The 19,048-nt window shown below is 38.2% G+C and overlaps 5 protein-coding genes and 1 long non-coding RNA gene across 6 annotated transcripts; 3 read left to right on the forward strand and 3 right to left on the reverse strand.

Annotated features, from left to right (window-relative positions):
• Window positions 1-806: 806 nt before the first annotated feature.
• On the forward strand, window positions 807-3,342 carry LOC111794482 (proteasome subunit beta type-4-like). Its single transcript, XM_023676516.1, has 7 exons — window positions 807-960; window positions 1,048-1,112; window positions 1,323-1,399; window positions 1,651-1,780; window positions 1,907-2,066; window positions 2,152-2,337; window positions 3,005-3,342. The coding sequence occupies exons 1-7, from the start codon at window positions 955-957 to the stop codon at window positions 3,116-3,118; spliced, it is 738 nt and encodes a 245-aa protein (XP_023532284.1). The 5' UTR covers window positions 807-954; the 3' UTR covers window positions 3,119-3,342.
• Window positions 3,343-6,050: 2,708 nt separating this feature from the next.
• On the forward strand, window positions 6,051-6,733 carry LOC111794529. Its single transcript, XR_002815100.1, has 2 exons — window positions 6,051-6,300; window positions 6,381-6,733. It is a non-coding gene; the product is annotated as an uncharacterized LOC111794529 (long non-coding RNA).
• A 230-nt stretch (window positions 6,734-6,963) lies between these two features.
• LOC111794446 (elongation factor 1-alpha-like) lies at window positions 6,964-9,501 on the reverse strand. The gene is made up of 3 exons (XM_023676470.1): window positions 9,409-9,501; window positions 8,360-8,835; window positions 6,964-8,267 (listed from the first exon to the last, which is right to left on the reverse strand). The coding sequence occupies exons 2-3, from the start codon at window positions 8,819-8,821 to the stop codon at window positions 7,380-7,382; spliced, it is 1,350 nt and encodes a 449-aa protein (XP_023532238.1). The 5' UTR covers window positions 8,822-8,835; window positions 9,409-9,501; the 3' UTR covers window positions 6,964-7,379.
• A 1,044-nt stretch (window positions 9,502-10,545) lies between these two features.
• On the reverse strand, window positions 10,546-13,095 carry LOC111794510 (protein disulfide-isomerase 5-1). The gene is made up of 4 exons (XM_023676551.1): window positions 12,790-13,095; window positions 11,646-11,704; window positions 11,369-11,544; window positions 10,546-10,961 (listed from the first exon to the last, which is right to left on the reverse strand). Exons 1-4 carry the CDS (start codon window positions 12,910-12,912, stop codon window positions 10,867-10,869), a joined length of 453 nt encoding a protein of 150 aa, XP_023532319.1. The 5' UTR covers window positions 12,913-13,095; the 3' UTR covers window positions 10,546-10,866.
• A 182-nt stretch (window positions 13,096-13,277) lies between these two features.
• Window positions 13,278-14,412, forward strand: LOC111794501 (adenylate kinase isoenzyme 6 homolog). Its single transcript, XM_023676542.1, has 3 exons — window positions 13,278-13,582; window positions 13,701-13,846; window positions 13,951-14,412. Exons 1-3 carry the CDS (start codon window positions 13,385-13,387, stop codon window positions 14,135-14,137), a joined length of 531 nt encoding a protein of 176 aa, XP_023532310.1. The 5' UTR covers window positions 13,278-13,384; the 3' UTR covers window positions 14,138-14,412.
• Window positions 14,413-15,749: 1,337 nt separating this feature from the next.
• Window positions 15,750-18,990, reverse strand: LOC111794432. Its single transcript, XM_023676445.1, has 6 exons — window positions 18,332-18,990; window positions 17,935-18,129; window positions 17,576-17,815; window positions 17,080-17,297; window positions 16,481-16,732; window positions 15,750-16,242 (listed from the first exon to the last, which is right to left on the reverse strand). Exons 1-6 carry the CDS (start codon window positions 18,681-18,683, stop codon window positions 15,982-15,984), a joined length of 1,518 nt encoding a protein of 505 aa, XP_023532213.1. The 5' UTR covers window positions 18,684-18,990; the 3' UTR covers window positions 15,750-15,981.
• Window positions 18,991-19,048: the final 58 nt, after the last annotated feature.

Genomic DNA, 19,048 nt, shown 5'->3' on the forward strand with positions numbered 1-19,048 from the left:
TTTTTTCTCTAAAAATTCACGAGGTTCTGCCAGGAAGAGTTTGTCCATCAATAAATGGGGTATACCTTTTTCGGGGGGCAGCGGTCAACCATCCACATGCATTAAACTATACGTCTCACTAAGACTTTCTGACTCAGCCATCTCGTACTCACAGGAAGAAACTTTTGAAAAAGGTGGTTTCCGTTTTCTCGTCCCGAAGACGACGTTTTTCTTCCCTTAAAGAGTCGACAGCGCGCGATAGATTGCGATTCTTCGTCTGATCTTCAGGGTAAGAGTGAGTCTTTGACAGATTTCGAGCAACCCCTAATCTTTGAACAGGATCTACTACTGCGGGTAGATAAAGGGATTTCCCTTTTGCAAGCAGTGTGATTTGGGAGCGACTTTCTAGTAGGGCGAGTGTCTAAAGCCCAAGATATTCATATACATAAAATTAATCATTTGAAGTTTTCTCCCTATCAAAACTTGTTAAATAGTAATAATAATAACTCATATACCATAATAAAATTTTCTTACGAATTTATACATAGAAAACTATATTTTTTTTTTCTTCTAAATTTATAAGAATAAATTAGCATATAAATTAATTTAAATATTTTTTTAAGTATAAAACTAAAATCTAGCATTTAAAATTATAGAAATTAAAATAAAATAAAACTTAAATGTTATATTATTTAAATAAAAAGGTTAAATAATCTAATTATATTAGCAATTTAAAGTATTAAATTATAAATTTCATCTTATCCAGCTATAAAAACTTTATAAAATAAAATAAAAACTCAAAACGGTGCGTTTAGGGCAGAGCTGGGGAAAGAGGGAGGGATATGAAAATCATTTCTTGAGCGAAGGGAAAAGAAGATCTCTACTAAAGCAGTGGAAAGACTCAAACCTCATTGCGACGTTCGACATCGATTCTGTTCTTAATCCGTTTGGCTGAAACTTAATCCAAATCCGATAATGAGTGTAAGTTCATCGGCTCAAATCGATGTTCCCTATTCTTCTTTACATTCCGATTCTAACATTTATCGATCTCCCGATTTTTTATTGCAGCCCGTTGATTCCAACCAGGCGAACCATGGTATTCTCTGCCCCGAAGCTCCAATTCAACGAACACAGTACGTTTTCTTTCTCTCTGTTTGCGTTCGTGGATACTTTTTGGTTAGACATTAAGTTTTTTGTTCTAGAATTGGGAGTTTTGGGGTTTTAATGACCTAAGATTTTCCAATTGGGAGTTGAGCGGTGAATGAATGGCGAAGTCTTGGTTTTGGAATCAGCTTAGCATTTGAACTCCTGGTTGTTTGTTTATAACTTCTGTTGTTGAATAGGTATCCCTATGTGACTGGGACATCCGTGGTTGCCATCAAATACAAAGATGGGATTTTAATGGTTTCCGATTTGGGAGGTCAGTGGAAAATCTTACCCATTCTTTTTCTTCAATATCCAATTAATTGTCTATTATATTGTATCTATGTCTTTCTACAATGGTTCAAAAGAAAGTTGTTGATGATTGTCAGCTTGTTTATCACCTTTTACTTGTTGATAGCAAAACACTTCTGGAAGTGATGTTTCTTTCTTTAAGTGATTCTGAATCTCGGATGTATGCGTTGGCAAATTATAATGGAATTGTGTTTGTATATGATATTTTAACTACAGGCTCCTATGGTTCCACATTGCGGTATAAGAGTGTGGAGCGAATCAAAGCTATTGGAAAACATTCTCTACTTGGTGCAAGTGGAGAAATTAGTGATTTTCAGGAGTTGTTGCGAAATCTCGATGAGCTCATGTAAGCCTAAGATGGTTTGCTTTACTCTCACGGTTCTTTATATATGTTCATTGGGAATGCATGGTGTTCTGGATTGGAAATCACAGAGGTTGAGCGAAATCTCTTATTGTATTGTGAATGGTGCAGCTTGTATGACAACATGTGGGATGATGGTAATGCTCTCGGGCCCAAGGAGATCCATAGCTACTTGACTCGAGTGATGTATAACAGGCGGAACAAGTTCAACCCACTTTGGAACTCACTTGTTCTTGGTGGAGTAAAAAATGGGCAAAAGTATCTCGGCACGGTAGATCTTTTGTTCTCTTACCTCTCATTCAATTAATTTTAAGTTTAGATGCTTCATCAGCTAACAATTTACCATTTGCATGCAGGTTAATATGATAGGTGTAACTTTTGAAGATGACCATGTTACTACTGGTTTTGGCAACCACCTTGCACGGCCAATTCTTCGTGATGAGTGGCATGAGAACCTGACTTATGAAGAAGGTGTGAAATTGCTGGAGAAATGTATGAGGGTACTCTTATACCGTGATAGGTCGGCTGTCAACAAGCTCCAGGTTTGAATCATTTTAGAGCTACATTTATCACTTTCATTTTTATGTATATTTGTGAGTGTCCAGCCGGCTTATATGCATATCCACTAGTCTCACTGGATAACCATCCAACATTTGGTTGTGAAACCCATAAGATTTCAATATCATAGGGAGTTTGCAACTATGGCATTTGAACCTATCCTTGTTCCTAATGATCACTTAACCAACCCAGTGGCATNGCTTCATGGGGTATTTGGCCAGAGAGGAATAATAGGTTTTTTTTAGAAGGGTGGAGAGATCATTGGAGGAGGTTTCCTTATGGGTGTCCATCCATCATGCTTTTTTTTTTTTTAAATCATTGGCCTGGTTTGATTCTTTTGGATTGGAATCCGTTCTTGTAGTTAGTTCTTGAACTCCTTTTGTGGTCTTTTTGTGTACCTTTGTACGAAATTTTTTTCAAATAGGAATGCCTTCAGAATGAAGCTCAGCAAGATTATGCGCATGCCCAAAAACTCTAGCTTGGTTTCTTAAATATGTATATATTAATGAACCCAGCCTAGCCCATGTTGATTCACTGATTATAGCTACATCCACCACGATCTCTCTAGTTTCTGGAACCTGTGTTTTGATCACTGGTTATAGTCTTCAATGGCTGGCGTTATTCTCTCATCATCTAATTTGGCATTTGCAGATAGCAAAAATAACTGAAGAAGGCGTGACAATCTCCCAACCTTACTCCTTAAAAACATTCTGGAACTACGCTGCTTTTGAGAATCCCACTTCTGGCGCTGAAGGATCATGGTAGATTGAAGCTACCTCGTTTATTTCAGGTTCCATTTTCATGAATCGCTGTTCGGATCAAGAGTTGTGAAACAATTGACATATCAAAAGTTAGATGCGTCTTAGATACTTATTATTGGATTGTATGGAATGTCTACTTGGAACTATCTGTTTATATCCAACTCAGTGCATGTTGACTTCATTTTCTTGACTTTTTTATAATCACAATCAGTTGCTTTTTCATTATTAGTCTCAGCCTACTTTATTGCTTGACATGCTTTGATTTGAATGAAGTAAAGTCGATCATTCGACCAAGACAGTTAGAATTAACAGATTTAGATATTAATGATTTAGTACACAAACTAATTTTCAACGGGTAAACTGGGAGATCCCGCATCTGTTGGAAACATTCTTTACAAGGGTGTGGAAACTTCTTCCTAGCGTTTTAAAAACCTGAGGGGTAGCCCTAAAGGGAAAGTCCAAAGAGGACAATATCTGCTAGCGGTGGACTTGGATTGTTACAAATGATATCAAAGCCAAACACCGGGCGGTGTGCCAGCGAGAACCTTGAACCTCTAAGAGGGGTGGACACCAAACGGTGTGTTAGCAAGAGCGCTGGGCTCTGTAGGGGGTGGATTGTGAGATCCCACATCGATCGGAGAAAGGAACGAGTGCCAGCGAGGACCCTGGACTCTGAAGGGAAGTAGATTAGGACCCTGGACTCTAAAGGGAAGTAGATTAGGACCCTGGACTCTGAAGGGAAGTAGATTAGGACCCTGGACTCTGAAGGGAAGTAGATTAGGACCCTGGACTCTGAAGGGAAGTAGATTAGGACCCTGGACTCTGAAGGGAAGTAGATTAGGACCCTGGACTCTAAAGGGAAGTAGATTAGGACCCTGGACTCTGAAGGGAAGTAGATTAGGACCCTGGACTCTGAAGGGAAGTAGATTAGGACCCTGGACTCTGAAGGGAAGTAGATTAGGACCCTGGACTCTGAAGGGAAGTAGATTAGGACCCTGGACTCTGAAGGGAAGTAGATTGTGAGATCTCATATCGGTTGGAGAGGGAAATGAAACATGGGTGTGGAAACCTCTCCCTAGTTAAAAACCTTGATGGAAAGTTCGAAAGGAAAAACCGAAAGAAGACAATATTCGAAAACAATATTCGCTAGCGGTGGGCGTGGGTTGTTACATAAACTATCCACCCTTGTAACGGAACATTTTAACTGACAGCAATCTTTGATATTTTGAATTTGTTAGTATCCTCACCCTGCAAGAAAGAAACAAAGAACAAAGACACCCATGCATTCATCAGCGATACTATACTTCACTGCTTCCTCATCATTCAAGTTGCCTTCACATTTGGAAATCAACCATTTACAAACTATCTGTATCAGCAAGTGATCTAAAGTTTCTAAAGCACAAAAACATTCCATGATCAGTCTCAAATTACCATAAACAAGAGAATGACACAAACCAAAACGTTACCTTCAATCTCTTTTCTTCTCATTCGATATTCAAATGGTCGGTTTGCTTAGCAGAAGATATGATGCCGACACCAGAACCCCACTAAGAACGGGTGACGGCGCCATCTCCCCTGCGAAGTAAACCTTCCATTGCTTTTGTTGCAGAACTTTTTTGCTTCTAATTTGTATAGGGAAAAGCTTCCCATTCCATCCAGATTAGATCCAACTGCTTCTTGTGATGTTTGATGCATATTTATAGTTGAAATACATTATTGATGCTAGAAAAGTCAGCTTAAAATTCATTGTTATTGTAAAATCTGTTTCTTTTTTGTGGTTGGAGATTTGACATCACTTTAAATGTCAGCTGCTTGGTTATGATAATATTTTCATTATCATGTCCGAGGCCCGTCCTCGAATGACAGCAAAAGGACAACTTCAAGACAACATTTTATTATCTTCTTAACTTACACGTTTGAATTGTACATTTGTTGTTGGTGGTGTTTATGTTTTCTTGTTCTTTAGTGGTAAAAAAAGTTCACAAAAACTGTATCTATTTTCAGGTCTTTGCTTTGTTTTGTTTTCTGTTTTTGTTTTTGTTTTGATTGAAAGATATTTTTCTCTCTTGTTTAGTCATTTTCTACCTCGAAAATGGAGGGTTCGTAGCATTTTTTAATAGGGTTCATTTTTGGTAAGTATGTTACATTCCAAAATATTATTAATGGTATACACGTATGTGATTTAATAGAAAATATAAATCAATGTATCGAAAAGAAAAAAAAAAAAAACTATGACATTGCGATGTATAATTAGTTGAGTTATAATGAAATGAACACGCTCAAATGAGGGGTATATAAATGAATCGATGTCATATCTTTGATCTTGAGGATAGAATGGTTAAAAAAACACTCAAAAGAATAAATAGATAATATCTATACTAATTAGGTGCACTTTATTTATTTATTTATTATTTTTTTTTGTTTTGCTCAATCACAAAAACTTAAAAGAAAATATTTTAGTTTATAACAAATTTTTTTATTATTATTAGAAATATGAAAATGATAACAAAAACATGCTAAAATTAGTCGTCTCTCGTATAGGAAATGAAAGATAATAAAAAATAAATTTAATATAAAGTAAAAAATAAACTTAAGACATAAATTGGGTTTACTTGTTTTATTTAAAAAAGAAATTGGGTGCACGAAGATCGGTGCTACTTCAATAAATTCCACGTCATCGGCCATTTAATTACAGCGACAGGCGGTTGGTTTTGGCGAAACATTCAGCTTTAAATGTCCTTTTTTTTAACCCTTTCTTTGTTTTTAATAGATATATAATAGCTAAATTTTTTTTTTTTTTTTTTTTTTAATTAATTTATGTAATGATTAAATAATTAAATGTTAATTAGTATATATATATTTAATTATATTTATTAAAAGTAGAAAATAAAAAATGATTATTAATTGGAAATGAAGCTTTGTTGGTATTCTTTTCAGACGGAGGGGGGGAAGTCTGAAAAAGCCCAAAAAAAAAACCGTAAAGAAAGAAAATAAAAACCCATTCCTCAGTTTTGCGTTCTTTCTAATCTCTCCTTTTCCCTCCCGAGAATTACAGATCTTCTTCGTCTTCTTCTTCTTCTTCGTCGCCGTCGTACTGTGGAGAGAAATGCCGTCCAAGCTCCTCTCTCCAGGTCTTCCTCTCTGTCTTTCCGGCTTCTCTCTCTCTCATCGTTCTCTCTCTACAGAGTATGTTTCTTTAACCTCTTTTTTCTCTCTCTCTCTCTCTCTGTTTTGTGCGAGTAAACTCTGTTTTGTTTTTGTGGTAGGATGGAAGATCATGATCGAAGGAGGGAAGCCATGAGAAGGCGAAGAAGATCATCGAGTGCCGCCGATACAGGAGGAATCGGCTTCACCAGATACATCATCCAAGATATTGGAGATGGAGATCTTCATGATTTGTGTGAAAAAACCAAATTAACTTCGGCTGCAAAAGCCGCTTAAGATTACGAAAACACTGTCCATGATTCCACAATCTCAACTTTTTTGTGTTTGGTTTCGGATCTGTATTTTCATATTTTGTCAAAATCCTGATTTGGAGCTTCATGTATTGTTCTTCTCCTATGTTTCCAACTTTACTGGATGATGGTTCAATGTAATCCTCTTCTAATTTTACTTTCCATCTTTTTTGGAGTTGGAGTTGGTTTTGGCTCTAAATTGTCGAAATGTTCATAGGTTCATGGTTCGAATCCTTGCAAAAAAATCAAGAACATGTTTGTCATCTAGTAACAAAGCAAAGTAAAATCATTTAGGAAGAGAGGGAAAAGGAGAAAAGGACGTGAGAGAGGATAGGCCGGATATGACACTCTAAAATGTCTGTACTAAATGAGACCACGTTTCACATGCCTTTCAGTTTAAACAAGGTTACGTCCCCGTTGATATCAACATTAATCTGTTGTAATAAACCAAGATCTTCCAAGTAGAATCAAGACGAAAATCCACTGTAAAAATATGCAACGATATTAGCTATAATGATAATAGTATGCAGGGGTATGTCCAAAATGCTTTGGACGAACCAAACCATGTCGAACTCGGGCAGGACGGACCAGGAAAGTAGAGGACCAAACAAACGACACAAAAAAGAGACACTATAAGAGGACATAGCTGCGCCACCGTCTATCAAGCACCCAATTCTGAGATTGGGTACCTGATAACCAATGCCAACAACTATGATCACCATACAAAACAGCACCAACAGAAACCGGGTCTTTATTATTCGGACATTTGAAAACCTCAGACGAGAAGGTCTGAGGTTTCATAAGCACGGTTCACTTTCCAGCCTTCTTGGCTGCAGATTTGGTAACCTTGGCACCACTTGGATCCTTCTTCTCGACCGACTTGATGACACCGACAGCAACCGTCTGTCTCATGTCCCTCACGGCAAATCGTCCAAGAGGAGGGTATGAAGAGAATGTTTCCACCACCATCGGCTTGGTGGGAACCATCTTTATCATACCAGCATCACCGTTCTTCAAGAACTTAGGCTCCTTCTCAAGTTCCTTACCAGATCGCCTGTCAATCTTGGTTAGAATCTCAGAAAACTTCACGGCAATGTGAGAGGTGTGGCAATCAAGCACTGGAGCATAGCCATTGCCAATCTGTCCTGGATGGTTCATGATGATGACTTGAGAAGTGAAGTTGGCAGCCTCCCTGGCAGGGTCATCCTTGGAATTGGAGGCAACGAAACCACGCTTAAGATCCTTGACAGCAACATTCTTCACGTTGAATCCAACATTGTCACCTGGAACGGCCTCTGGGAGAGCTTCATGGTGCATCTCAACAGACTTAACTTCAGTTGTCAATCCAGTAGGGCCAAAACAGACGACCATTCCTGGCTTGAGTACACCGGTCTCAACTCGTCCAACTGGGACAGTTCCAATACCACCAATCTTGTAAACGTCCTGAAGTGGAAGACGGAGTGGCTTGTCTGAAGGCCTCTTGGGCTCCTGGATCAAATCAAGAGCCTCAAGGAGGGTTGGGCCCTTGTACCAATCGAGGTTGGTTGACCTCTCAATCATGTTGTCTCCTTCAAAACCAGAGATGGGGACGAATGGGATTTTATCAGGGTTGTAGCCCACCTTCTTGAGGTAAGAAGAAACTTCCTTGACAATTTCATCATATCTTGCCTTCGAGTACTTGGGAGTGGTGGCATCCATCTACAAAGGGTAAAAGCAAACTGAGTTTAAAACAAAACCAAAATACATTAACATGATCAAATTTAACCATATATGTGAAACAGTAACCTTACCTTGTTGCAGCAGCAGATCATCTGCTTAACACCAAGGGTAAACGCAAGCAAAGCATGCTCACGGGTTTGACCATCCTTGGAAATACCCGCTTCAAAACCACCAGTGGTGGAGTCAATAATGAGAACAGCACAATCGGCCTGTGAGGTACCAGTAATCATGTTCTTAATGAAATCACGATGTCCAGGAGCATCAATAACGGTGCAGTAGTATTTGGTGGTCTCAAACTTCCACAAGGCAATATCGATGGTGATACCACGCTCACGCTCAGCCTTGAGCTTGTCCAAGACCCAGGCATACTTGAAGGACCTCTTGTTCATCTCGGCAGCCTCCTTCTCGAATCTTTCAATCACACGCTTGTCAATACCACCAAGCTTGTAGATCAAGTGTCCGGTGGTGGTGGACTTCCCGGAATCGACGTGGCCAATGACCACAATGTTAATGTGAACCTTCTCTTTCCCCATTTTAAATTTGTAAACTGAAAAAGTTAATAATGATAAACCAAACGATAAGCTTATCGAACAATATCCTTTATACAGGCAAATCAAACGATATATCATCGATAATTTACCATTAAATCCATTGATAGATAAACTTAATTTAGTTCGTAGATCTTCAATGGTATGAAAACCGTAAACAGTGTCATTGGAACTTCCTCTTTTACATTTAAAAAAGGACGTCTCCTCCACAAACTCGACAAATCTTACAAAGAATACATCCAAAACTTAACATAAAAAATGTCAAATCATCACACAAACTTGACATTATTCAAAGACGCTAATAACCTCAACGTAATTGCTACAACATACAGCTCGTTCAACGAACACGAAACAGAAGATAAATTTTCCTAGACCGAAACAACCAATTGAAAAGAATCACAAACTGAATCATAGACGACACGATTCAAAATCCCCTTCGTAAAGTGAATACCTAGATAAATTCACCCATCCTTACAAATCCGTAATACAACAATGGATTAAACAACATGCACGCATAAAGAACAAACGAATGATATAGGAAAATTATCGATCAAGCAAAGATATAATCAAACCTGAAACAGCGAAAATAAAAAAAAAAATCGAGAAGCCGGATTGAAGAAGCTCCTGCTGAATCAAAACGAGGTTTACAAAAAAAATAAAGTGGAGGTAAAGAATGGTGGAGCTCTTTGACTATATATAGCAGAACTGTTGGCGCATATCTGACTAGGGTTTATTCCTCAGCCGTCAGATATTGAGCGATCTGATCCAACGGTATTAATCTTCCCTTCTTAAAGTAGACTGGACACCGGCCAAATGCGTGGACCGATTTCAATAATTCTCATTTATTTGCTTTAAAATTACATATTCACTTCCTTGGAGAGTTTTCGTATGATTTTTAATTCTTTTTTTTTTTAAAAAAAAGATGATTTATCCTGAATAATTTAGATTCTTTTTTAAAATATAATATTTTAAAATTAAATTAATTTTAAATTAAAATTTAGTAAATAATTAGCTTTGCCTCAACCAAAAGGAACATGCATATATACAAAAGGAAGTAACGAGCAGGGTAAAATATTAAATATAATTAAATTATTACCTGAAAATAATTTTTAATAGTTTTCTTTTTTTTTTTTAATGACATGGGAATATAATAATAATGGAAAGTCCAAAAAGGTTTTATTTATTTATTTATTTATTTGTACTATAAGGTTATTATAGTAATAATGATACACAAATAATTAGGCCAAAAAAGAGTCTGGCAGAGAGAGAGTGCACTGAAGATGGATATGTTGAGGTTTGGGTTTCGGAAAGTAGCGACACCATGAGCACATTCTGGCATTTACCTGCTACCTGCCTACCCGGTCCACTCCCAAAATTCCAATTCATTACGTCATTTTACAAAAAGCATTTACATAGGTTAAAAACAAAAAAAACGGTAATTTTGATTTATAATTTAACACTCCTCTCCCAATGGGATCTCTTGAAAACCAATGGCGGACATTGGAATCCAAACGCGCACTCTCTTTCCCGGGTATGGTCCAAGTTAATTTAACAAGGCTTGGACACCTCAAAACAAGCATTCAAACCTTTGACCTCTCAAACAAGAGCACACAATTAAGCTATGATCAAATCGATAACATAAAATTGAACGTAACCACTTTTCCAAATGGTAACAAATGAACTGTCTATATATAATGCAAGGTATAATATATAATAAACCTATCGGTACAAAATTCTTTAATATCTTTCACATATTCCAACCAAAAGGCAGTAGTCTAAACATAAGAGGCAGAAAACAATGTCACTGAGATTACGGTCAAAATCTATCCATCCAAATTTAAGCATTCTTCTAAGAACATTGCAAGAAGCTTCAAGTGTTTATAGTCTAACACAGCATGGAAAGGAATCTATCTGATTGTCAAAATCAAATATGTTTATCAAATCTTCGAGGGAAATGGGTAAGAAAGAACTCCTGTGAATAAGTTAAAAGTTTTCCCTACCAATATAATCGCTGTTCTGTATCTTTTTCTTCACAATTCTTTAGCACTGTCCTGCTGTGCTTTTTCTACTGCTTTCTCAGCTTCTTCAAGAACAAAGCTTTTGAGAGATTCTACGTCTCTTGGCCCTGGGTCATCATAAAATTATAGCTGCTATATCAGGGTTCATCCGGATCCAAGAATATAATGAAATGAGGCATTTCATTCTGATTTCTGATATTGGTAAACAAAAATCATCTATAGCAGAACCACGAGGTGAATGAACAGACATGTCGATATGAACAAATATATCGTAACTTGCTAATCATCAAATTTTGATGGCTGGAAATTGGCAACGTTTAATAAGACTTTGAACTAAGCTCAACATGATTCATTAGACCAATGAGTTTATCTTTTTTAATTGATGTGTGCTTACGTGTGAAGAATGCGGAAAGACGACAAGGCTTCATTAAATAAATTGCCAAAGTAGAAGCAAAATCGGAACACATATAGAACATAGACAATAAGGGTAACAAAAAGGGGAGGAAAAATTCACCTTTATACTTTGCAACTTCTTCCCCTTCATAGAAAAGCTTGAATGTAGGATATGAATGGATATCAACTTTAGAACAGACTGATTTGTGAGAACCACAATCAACTTCTCCGACCTCGATTTCATCCTCGCCTTCCATTGTCTTGCCCAGGTCCTCCCATAATGATCCTAAATTCTTGCTGAAATTTGCAATTTAAGTTACAGGTAATTAATTACGCAATATGAAATCGATTACCGACAGGATAAAAACCAGGAAACTACGATAAGAAAGAATGCCAACCAATGCTTGCACCAAGGAACACAGAACTTCACAAACCATGCGGTATCTTTTTCCTTTACCTGAAAAGTACATATTTCTACGATGAGGAATGTACTAAAAAGTTCAGTGAAATCATATCTTAGTCGGAATCCACAATTTCAAATATTGGTTCTGTTATTTTGAATCCTTGATTAATCAATGTTGGATGATATAAGAAGAAAAATGAAAATCCATCAAGGTATAACATATAAACCGAAGGGAAGATAACCAACCATGCATCATCTAGGCCAAAGATCAAAGCTTTAAGCCTAAGATGAAAGCTGATTTAACCAATCTTCAATGGAAAGTTATAATAGACGATACCGTATCAATAACTAGGTGAGAGTTCCATCGGCCTGCGAACTCAAAATGACATGACATCCATAGTTTCCAAGTCAACTCGATTATTCTCGAGAGACAACTATTTTATCCACCTGGATTTGATTGCCAAGGTAATTCAGAGTACATTAAATCCTAATTAGGCGGTCGTCATGACATGAAAGCATACCCTCTATGCACTTTACTATTAACCATTTATGAGCCTTCCTAACAAGTTTCACCAATGTCACTAAATCTGGGAACAACAAACTTAATCTGTCCAATCATAGTCCTGCTTAACAACCTACACTAATCAAATTTGTTCAATCCCCACGAGCAAGTAATTTGATCTCAACTGTTGGCCCCCGTTTGCCCGAAATCCGACCAAAAACCAAGACCAGAAGTTAGTTTCTACTGCATTTGTCATTGGATGTTCACAATAATATTCAGAATAAAGTTCGACAATTCTAGACAATAGTATCAAATTTTCTTCTTCTTTTTTATTCGAACGGCCGCAGTTCGTTCTTGCGGATCCCAATCTGCGACATCCCAGCTGACAGTAGCCATACCAATCCCAGACGAATCGCTCCAATCCAACGAACTCATAGAGTAACTCGAATACAAAAACAACTGGATTCAACCATGCATCATCGATTTTATAGGAACATCAATTAAAATTATAAAAAGAACATGCTGAATCGTCAAACAAGATTCAAAAATCAAGAGGATTCCCTCGCAGACAAAATTTTCCACTTAGAGAATAAAGAAATGGACCTCGATGAGTAAAATTAGGGTTTGCAAACGGTACCTTGTCGGAGAAGGTGTCCGCAGTTAGGGTTATAACTTCAGATTTGCAGAGAGAAGCTGTGTTTAGAACGATAAGAAAAATTAACAAGAAAGACAAAATTGCAGATGAAATATGGAATTTCATGGTTGAATGTGGTCTCTGGATCTTCTCTAGTGCTGTGGATTCAATGGAAGAAAAGATCAGGATTGGTGGCCGGAGCTCGCAATATGCAATTGAAACAACGATCCCGGTCGATCTGGCCAGCGTCGTTGGGGCCCGATATTGAATACCTTGAATTTTTAATTTATTTTATCAAATTTAATTTATGAATTTTTTAAATTTGTTAAATTCACTCATCTAAATCTTGCTAATAGATTTAATTATTATTATTATTATTATTATTTTCTCGGACGTAAGTGGGCCGAAAGCCCAGTGAACTAGATATGGTGACGTGGCACTTTTTGATTGGTTACATAATTATCTTACACAGAACGTCGAAGCAGAGGATCAAGCTAGAGAAATAAGAGAACAGAAAGGAAGAACCCTAGAAAACTAAAAAGCAAGCGCACCATTAACGGACGAATTACAATAAAAGGTGGACGACGGAATTACTCCGATGGCGCAAGATCGGAAGAGGCAAAGGCCGAACATATTGATCACTGGAACTCCGGGAACCGGTAAGACAACAACGTCATCTGCTTTAGCAGACGCCGCTCAGCTCCGTCATGTCGCTATCGGAGACCTTGTGAAGGAGAAGAATCTACATGATGGCTGGGATGACGAACTCCAGTGTTATATCATTAACGAAGATCTGGTTAGTTTTTTCTTTTCCTGCTTTTCTTGTTCTTTGATTTGTTTTAGTAACTGCTGGTTCATCCTCCTGTTGTTGGCTGAAGATTGATGCTAACCCGAAGGTGTATTAAATTACTCAGGTTTGCGATGAGTTGGAGGATTTGATGGAAGAAGGCGGAATCATTGTGGACCATCACGGCTGTGATTTTTTTCCTGAGCGGTGGTTTGATCGCGTGGTTGTGCTTCAGACTGAAAACTCCATCTTATATGACCGCTTGACGAAGAGGTAACAAAATTAAAGCGTTCATGTGTATGATTATTCTGTTTGTGTATTTTGTCTGTCCGTTTTGGCTCTCTTCTCAGACGTTTGTGGGATTCTGTCTGGTTCAGGGGATACGAAGGAGCCAAGCTTTCGAACAATATTGAATGCGAAATCTTTCAGATATTGCTCGAGGAGGCGAATGAAAGCTATCAGGAGAACATAGTGGTGGCTCTAAGGAGTGACACTGTAGACGATGTAGCTCGAAATGTTGAAACTCTGGCGGATTGGGTTAAGAATTGGCATCCTGTAAGCTAAGCAGATAACAAAAGAAAAGAAGAGAATATTACTTTTGTACCAGTTTTCTTGATTCTAAAGTATCTGGTCAGTTAAGAAAGTTGCCTTTGCTGCTTGATTGAATTAGTTTTTCTCTTAGCCATCATATCTTTTAGAGCTGTATATCTCCCAATTCCCCATTGTTTGGAATATTAGAACACTGCATCATTTTGTTTAGGTTTTACCCTGTTTGTACCAATGTTATCATTGAAACAATGGAGATATTATCTAAGTTTTTTTTTTTGAGGATTTTGTTAGGTACAAGGCCTTGCATTCCCATTGAAGTTTTGTTCTTCTGCATATAATTTTTTAATTGACATCTGCTGAAGGCGCAACATATTTGAGTGATACTTACTGGCCTTTACAAGTATGCTAAGTAGTAGAGGTTTATTCTCTACTTATAATTCTTCTTCTTTGTAATGCTTCTCTTCTTCAACTTCGAATGTGCTCAAAATGGGAGATATCTTGAGCCATACTAGAATATTCACCAGTGAAGATGTGTTGGAATACTCCAAGGTGAGTCACGGCTCAAATCCTCTGCATTTTGATTCTGAATTAGCCCGACATGCTGGATTCGACAATCGTCTTGTTCACGGGATGCTTGTTGCTTCAATGTTCCCTCATATCATTTCCTCCCATTTTGTAAGTTTAGCAAGCCAGTGAGTTTCTTTTAAGACCATAGAATTTCAAGGGGACTGAGAAATGGCACCTGAATCTTTCTTACAACTTATATAACTGTTTTGCGCTCTGTTTAAGCTGTTTTAATGTATGGTCTAGATGCTCTGATTTATGGTATATGTTGAGGATGATTGTAGCGGGGAGCTATTTACGTGTCGCAAAGCTTGAATTTAAAGTTACCAGTCTATGTTGGAGAGAAGATCATTGGCCAGGTATGGCAATCGGCCTTAGAGAAAATAAGAAGAGATATCTGTAAGCTTGTTCATTGCAGAACTCTAACTTCGCAGATTCAAATTTGAAGTTGTCATTTCCTTGAGTTAGGTACTTGCTGAATTTGTTTCAGGGGGAAATTTAAGACGGAATGCTTGAGGAATGGCGACGAACTCGTTCTTGAGGGTGAGGAAAGGGCCATCTTACCTTCGACAAACTCGTTCATTTCTGAGACAGATAGAAGATGATGGTCAAAGATAAGTCTCGACCGCTACCTACGACTCAGGTTGAAGGGTTTTGCCAGCCTAAGATGGGGTCGAAGGAACTTTTTCCATCTGAATTCATTCAGTTTCTTGTCATCTAGATTTCATCATCTTGACTATCTGTCCCCAGTTATTGATGCTGTTGAGGCTGATGAAACTGGGCGTGGAAGACGACTTCCAGGAGAGTCGGTCCGACTTCCATTATTTTTACTTCATCTCCTATTCATTGGATTGTATCTTTTAAGAAATTAGCCAGGAGCCTTTTGATCTTGAAAGTGATTAATATCATCAATGGAGAGTAACAAAATGAAACAGATTCGTTTCACAGAGAAAAGTTTTGCTTGTGTACTCACTGAGACCACAACTTACGGAGCATAATGAATTGGATCTTTATTCGATTGTTTGTGTTCAACAAGACATCCAAAGCAGCACAAAAATGTAAATGAAGTTTAAAAATCAAAATTCTGCTTTGTTTGTACTTCTATTGCAAGGAGTAACTTGCACCTTTGACAGGTTCACTAGAATTTTGCTATAAAAGGAATGGGGCAAAAAAGAAAAAGAAAAAGAAAAAGAAAACTGTAACTTTCTGTATCCCTTTATACCTGCTAGAGAAGCAACAGAACAATTGTATGGTATTTACATTATCTATAGTGAACTACAGCAGCTATGTCTCTCTTAATCTGCAGTAGGATCACTGTCGGTTTGAGCTTCGAGATCTTCTGTGTCGCAATCGAAGGAAGTCTGATCGAGATGAGAATTGTTCAGTTGGCCCTGTGGGGTTCCAAAGAGGGTTGTGAATATCTGTCTATGGCATTCATCACAAAAGTAGATATAGGTAAAATGGCCTTCATATGGGAGCTTATGAACTGCAGCTCCTTGTAGGATTCGATGCACGTAATCAGTTATGGATGGTGGAACAACCATATCATCCATCCCCTGTTTGAATGAACATATGAGATCAAGAGGGAAAGGGGAAAATCAGATTACAATTGACAGCTCCAATTAGAATTTGAAAAGATTTGAAAAGGTAGGAGTTGTATTGCTTAGACGTCATTCAGCAGCCAGTTCAGGGGAAGCAGAGGCCACTATAATCGGTAGTGGGCATTGATATCATCTTAGTAAAGGGGAAAGGTTAAATTTTGACGAATATGAACATGAGCAATCAAAATCTAACCTGCCATATGTGTATAGGACCGAGGAAGCCTGTGAATTCCTCTTGGACATCACCTAGCAATGACTTGAGCCAATAAATCAAGGATCTTACTCGTCGTTTCTCTAATCTGAGGTCGTGAAGCCTGAAACCCCAATCTGACACAAGTAATGCAGCTTCCTCCATGAAAGGTTTTGGATTACCTTGCCTGATTGATTCTTCTACATCCCTTTGCCAGAACTCTTCATGGAGAGGATCCTCCACTAAAGCTCTATCCTGAAAAAATAATGTTAAGATCTCAAGTGATGCTTTACACTGTATTAGTTTTCTACGCAGTCTCAGGATCTAAATGGCTTGGACCAATCACTATGAAGTTTTGTGCAAAGAGCCTGACAATAGGTGCCTAGAACTACACATTACACATGAAAATATTACAAAACATGAATTGGGTATCCGCGGGCAATAGTTGTCTTCAGTCATAACATGATAAACATGAGAACATTCTTAGCATATCAATATCATAGGTGTGTAATCATCAATTAACGGGGAAGAACAGTAGGAAACCTTACAATAGAAGGATTGTGAAGATAAACCGACTGTGATTGTGGATAATAATGTCTCACCCTTTTTCCTAGTGACAATGCCAGCCACTTATCAATCTGATCATGCTTCCCAGACAGGAAGCTGTTACGGTAAAACAGAGGAAGAATGGTAGGAAACCTTCGAGCTAGGAAGTACATAAATTTCCGCTTTCTACTCCATTTCTCCCACGTCCGACGTCTTTCCTCCTTGTTCATACTTGGATCATAGGGATTAACCATTGGAGCAAACATAGCTGCACCTGCAGCACGATGCCAATGAGCATCAGAGATTCTATCACCAATGTGTCATTACAACTCTGAATATGTAATTGGGTATTCGCATCATCCAATATCCCTATCTCCATCTCTTCCTCTCACTCGCACAGTTGGCTTAAAATCCCTCCCTGGCATACTATTTCAATGGTCTACTGAATGTAAACTAGATTCTTCCAAGCCCTTGTTTGTTTTAGTAATGTTACATTTCTACATTGAGATCTAAGCACTAAACTGAAGAACAATGGAATTAACTAATTCGTACCTGCAAGTTTATCAGGAATGTATCTAAGAGCAGCCCAAGCATGCATGCTCCCTGTCGAGTACCCTATTACCCAAAATCTGTCATTGACGCCCAAAGCATTTGCTAAATACGACATGTCCATTGCTGAAGATTCAAGGTTTCTTTGAGGATGAGGATCACTCTCGCCAAAGCCCGGGAGATCATATGTCAACAAGCGAATGCCAAACTCTTCCAACAGTGAAGTCTTAAGCCCAGGCATTCCTAAGGATAAGAATACCGTGAAAATACGTTCAAATTTACAGATAGAAAAGGTTGCAGAAAGATATACAGGAATAGCTTAACGTAATAATGTCTTGAAATTTTAACCCCTCCGATACAACCTGCAAGCCGAGAAGAGAGGAAAGAATGAGGAGCTATCATTGAAAATCTAGCTCTGTCCGCAGGAACACCTTGCTCCTTGTATGCCAAGAATCTACCGTCGGGAAGCATTACTCGCCTGGCGCTCGGAGGATGTATGTATACCTTTTTAATTTGCGAGATGGAAATATCATCGCGTTGAGCATCTAAACTTAAAACTGTAGATAAACAAACCAGATCATTAAAGAGACTCTTCAGAGGAAATTCTTCAGGGAGGTACAAAACAATTCTTCAGTCGGTTAGAAGCGCGAAAACGATTCAAGTAACCAAGTATTGAAATGAAGTAAAATTCGAAGAACACAGTTGAAATTAATTCGCTTAAAAAACACAGATACAGCACAAGCGAATCCAGAATTTCACCTGCCAAAACAACAACGGAAACGGACAGTATGACCATCCAGACATGAAACGGATCCTTATCCTCGGGCAAGTAATCATTGAAGAATCGCAATTTAGCACAAACCTTCTCACAAGGCCCTCTAACTCTCTTCTCAATGTACGAGCCCTTCCCAAACGTCTTCACAAGATACGACTCCTTATCTCCCAAACTCTGCACCACAATATCCCTACACCCCTTCCCAAACTCCACAGCCATTTCCCCAGCCGCCTTAATAAACTCCATAGCTTGATCTCCAAAATTCTCCGGCTCACCAAAACCACCTCCCACTCCATGGCGAGCAGCATACGACGGCGGCGGCACTGTCGAAGTCATTCCGTCGGTCTCAGAACCAGATCACCACACTGTAAGATCGCGGAGGGCGTGAAAGGAATCAAAACGCAGCATAAAATTCAGCGTTCTGGAAGTGGAATTAAATTCAAATAAAGAGGGGAAACAGAAACAAAGTGATTGCGAAAAGGCTTCAATGAGACGCAAAGTGAAAAAGAAGAGAGAGAGAGAAGTAGAAGAATTTAGGGTTCGTAGAAGGAAAAACGTTGACAAAGAAAAGGAAGCGAAAAGGCAATGGTGATGGCTGTGGTGGTGGGTGGGGACGAACACGAACACGAACACGAAGACGAAGACGGAGACGAATTCAATTATTTTTTAAACTCGTTTATTATAATAATAAAAATTTATTA

Source organism: Cucurbita pepo, chromosome LG05 (genome assembly GCF_002806865.2).
Source record: "Cucurbita pepo subsp. pepo cultivar mu-cu-16 chromosome LG05, ASM280686v2, whole genome shotgun sequence".
Taxonomy (NCBI): domain Eukaryota; kingdom Viridiplantae; phylum Streptophyta; class Magnoliopsida; order Cucurbitales; family Cucurbitaceae; genus Cucurbita; species Cucurbita pepo.

Coding starts and splice junctions, on each gene's coding strand:
- LOC111794482 (XM_023676516.1), top strand. Junction 1,113..1,322: donor GCTCCAATTCAACGAACACA/GTACGTTTTCTT, acceptor GTTGTTGAATAG/GTATCCCTATGTGACTGGGA. Junction 2,338..3,004: donor CGGCTGTCAACAAGCTCCAG/GTTTGAATCATT, acceptor TGGCATTTGCAG/ATAGCAAAAATAACTGAAGA.
- LOC111794446 (XM_023676470.1), bottom strand. CDS start 8,821: ATGGGGAAAGAGAAGGTTCACATTAACATTGTGGTCATTGGCCACGTC. Junction 8,268..8,359: donor TGATCTGCTGCTGCAACAAG/GTAAGGTTACTG, acceptor TACCCTTTGTAG/ATGGATGCCACCACTCCCAA.
- LOC111794510 (XM_023676551.1), bottom strand. CDS start 12,912: ATGAAATTCCATATTTCATCTGCAATTTTGTCTTTCTTGTTAATTTTT. Junction 11,545..11,645: donor GTTCCTTGGTGCAAGCATTG/GTTGGCATTCTT, acceptor TGCAAATTTCAG/CAAGAATTTAGGATCATTAT. Junction 10,962..11,368: donor AGAAGTTGCAAAGTATAAAG/GTGAATTTTTCC, acceptor ATGATGACCCAG/GGCCAAGAGACGTAGAATCT.
- LOC111794501 (XM_023676542.1), top strand. CDS start 13,385: ATGGCGCAAGATCGGAAGAGGCAAAGGCCGAACATATTGATCACTGGA. Junction 13,583..13,700: donor ATATCATTAACGAAGATCTG/GTTAGTTTTTTC, acceptor TAAATTACTCAG/GTTTGCGATGAGTTGGAGGA. Junction 13,847..13,950: donor TATGACCGCTTGACGAAGAG/GTAACAAAATTA, acceptor TGTCTGGTTCAG/GGGATACGAAGGAGCCAAGC.
- LOC111794432 (XM_023676445.1), bottom strand. CDS start 18,683: ATGACTTCGACAGTGCCGCCGCCGTCGTATGCTGCTCGCCATGGAGTG. Junction 18,130..18,331: donor TTCCGTTGTTGTTTTGGCAG/GTGAAATTCTGG, acceptor GTTTATCTACAG/TTTTAAGTTTAGATGCTCAA. Junction 16,243..16,480: donor GTCCTATACACATATGGCAG/GTTAGATTTTGA, acceptor TCATTCAAACAG/GGGATGGATGATATGGTTGT.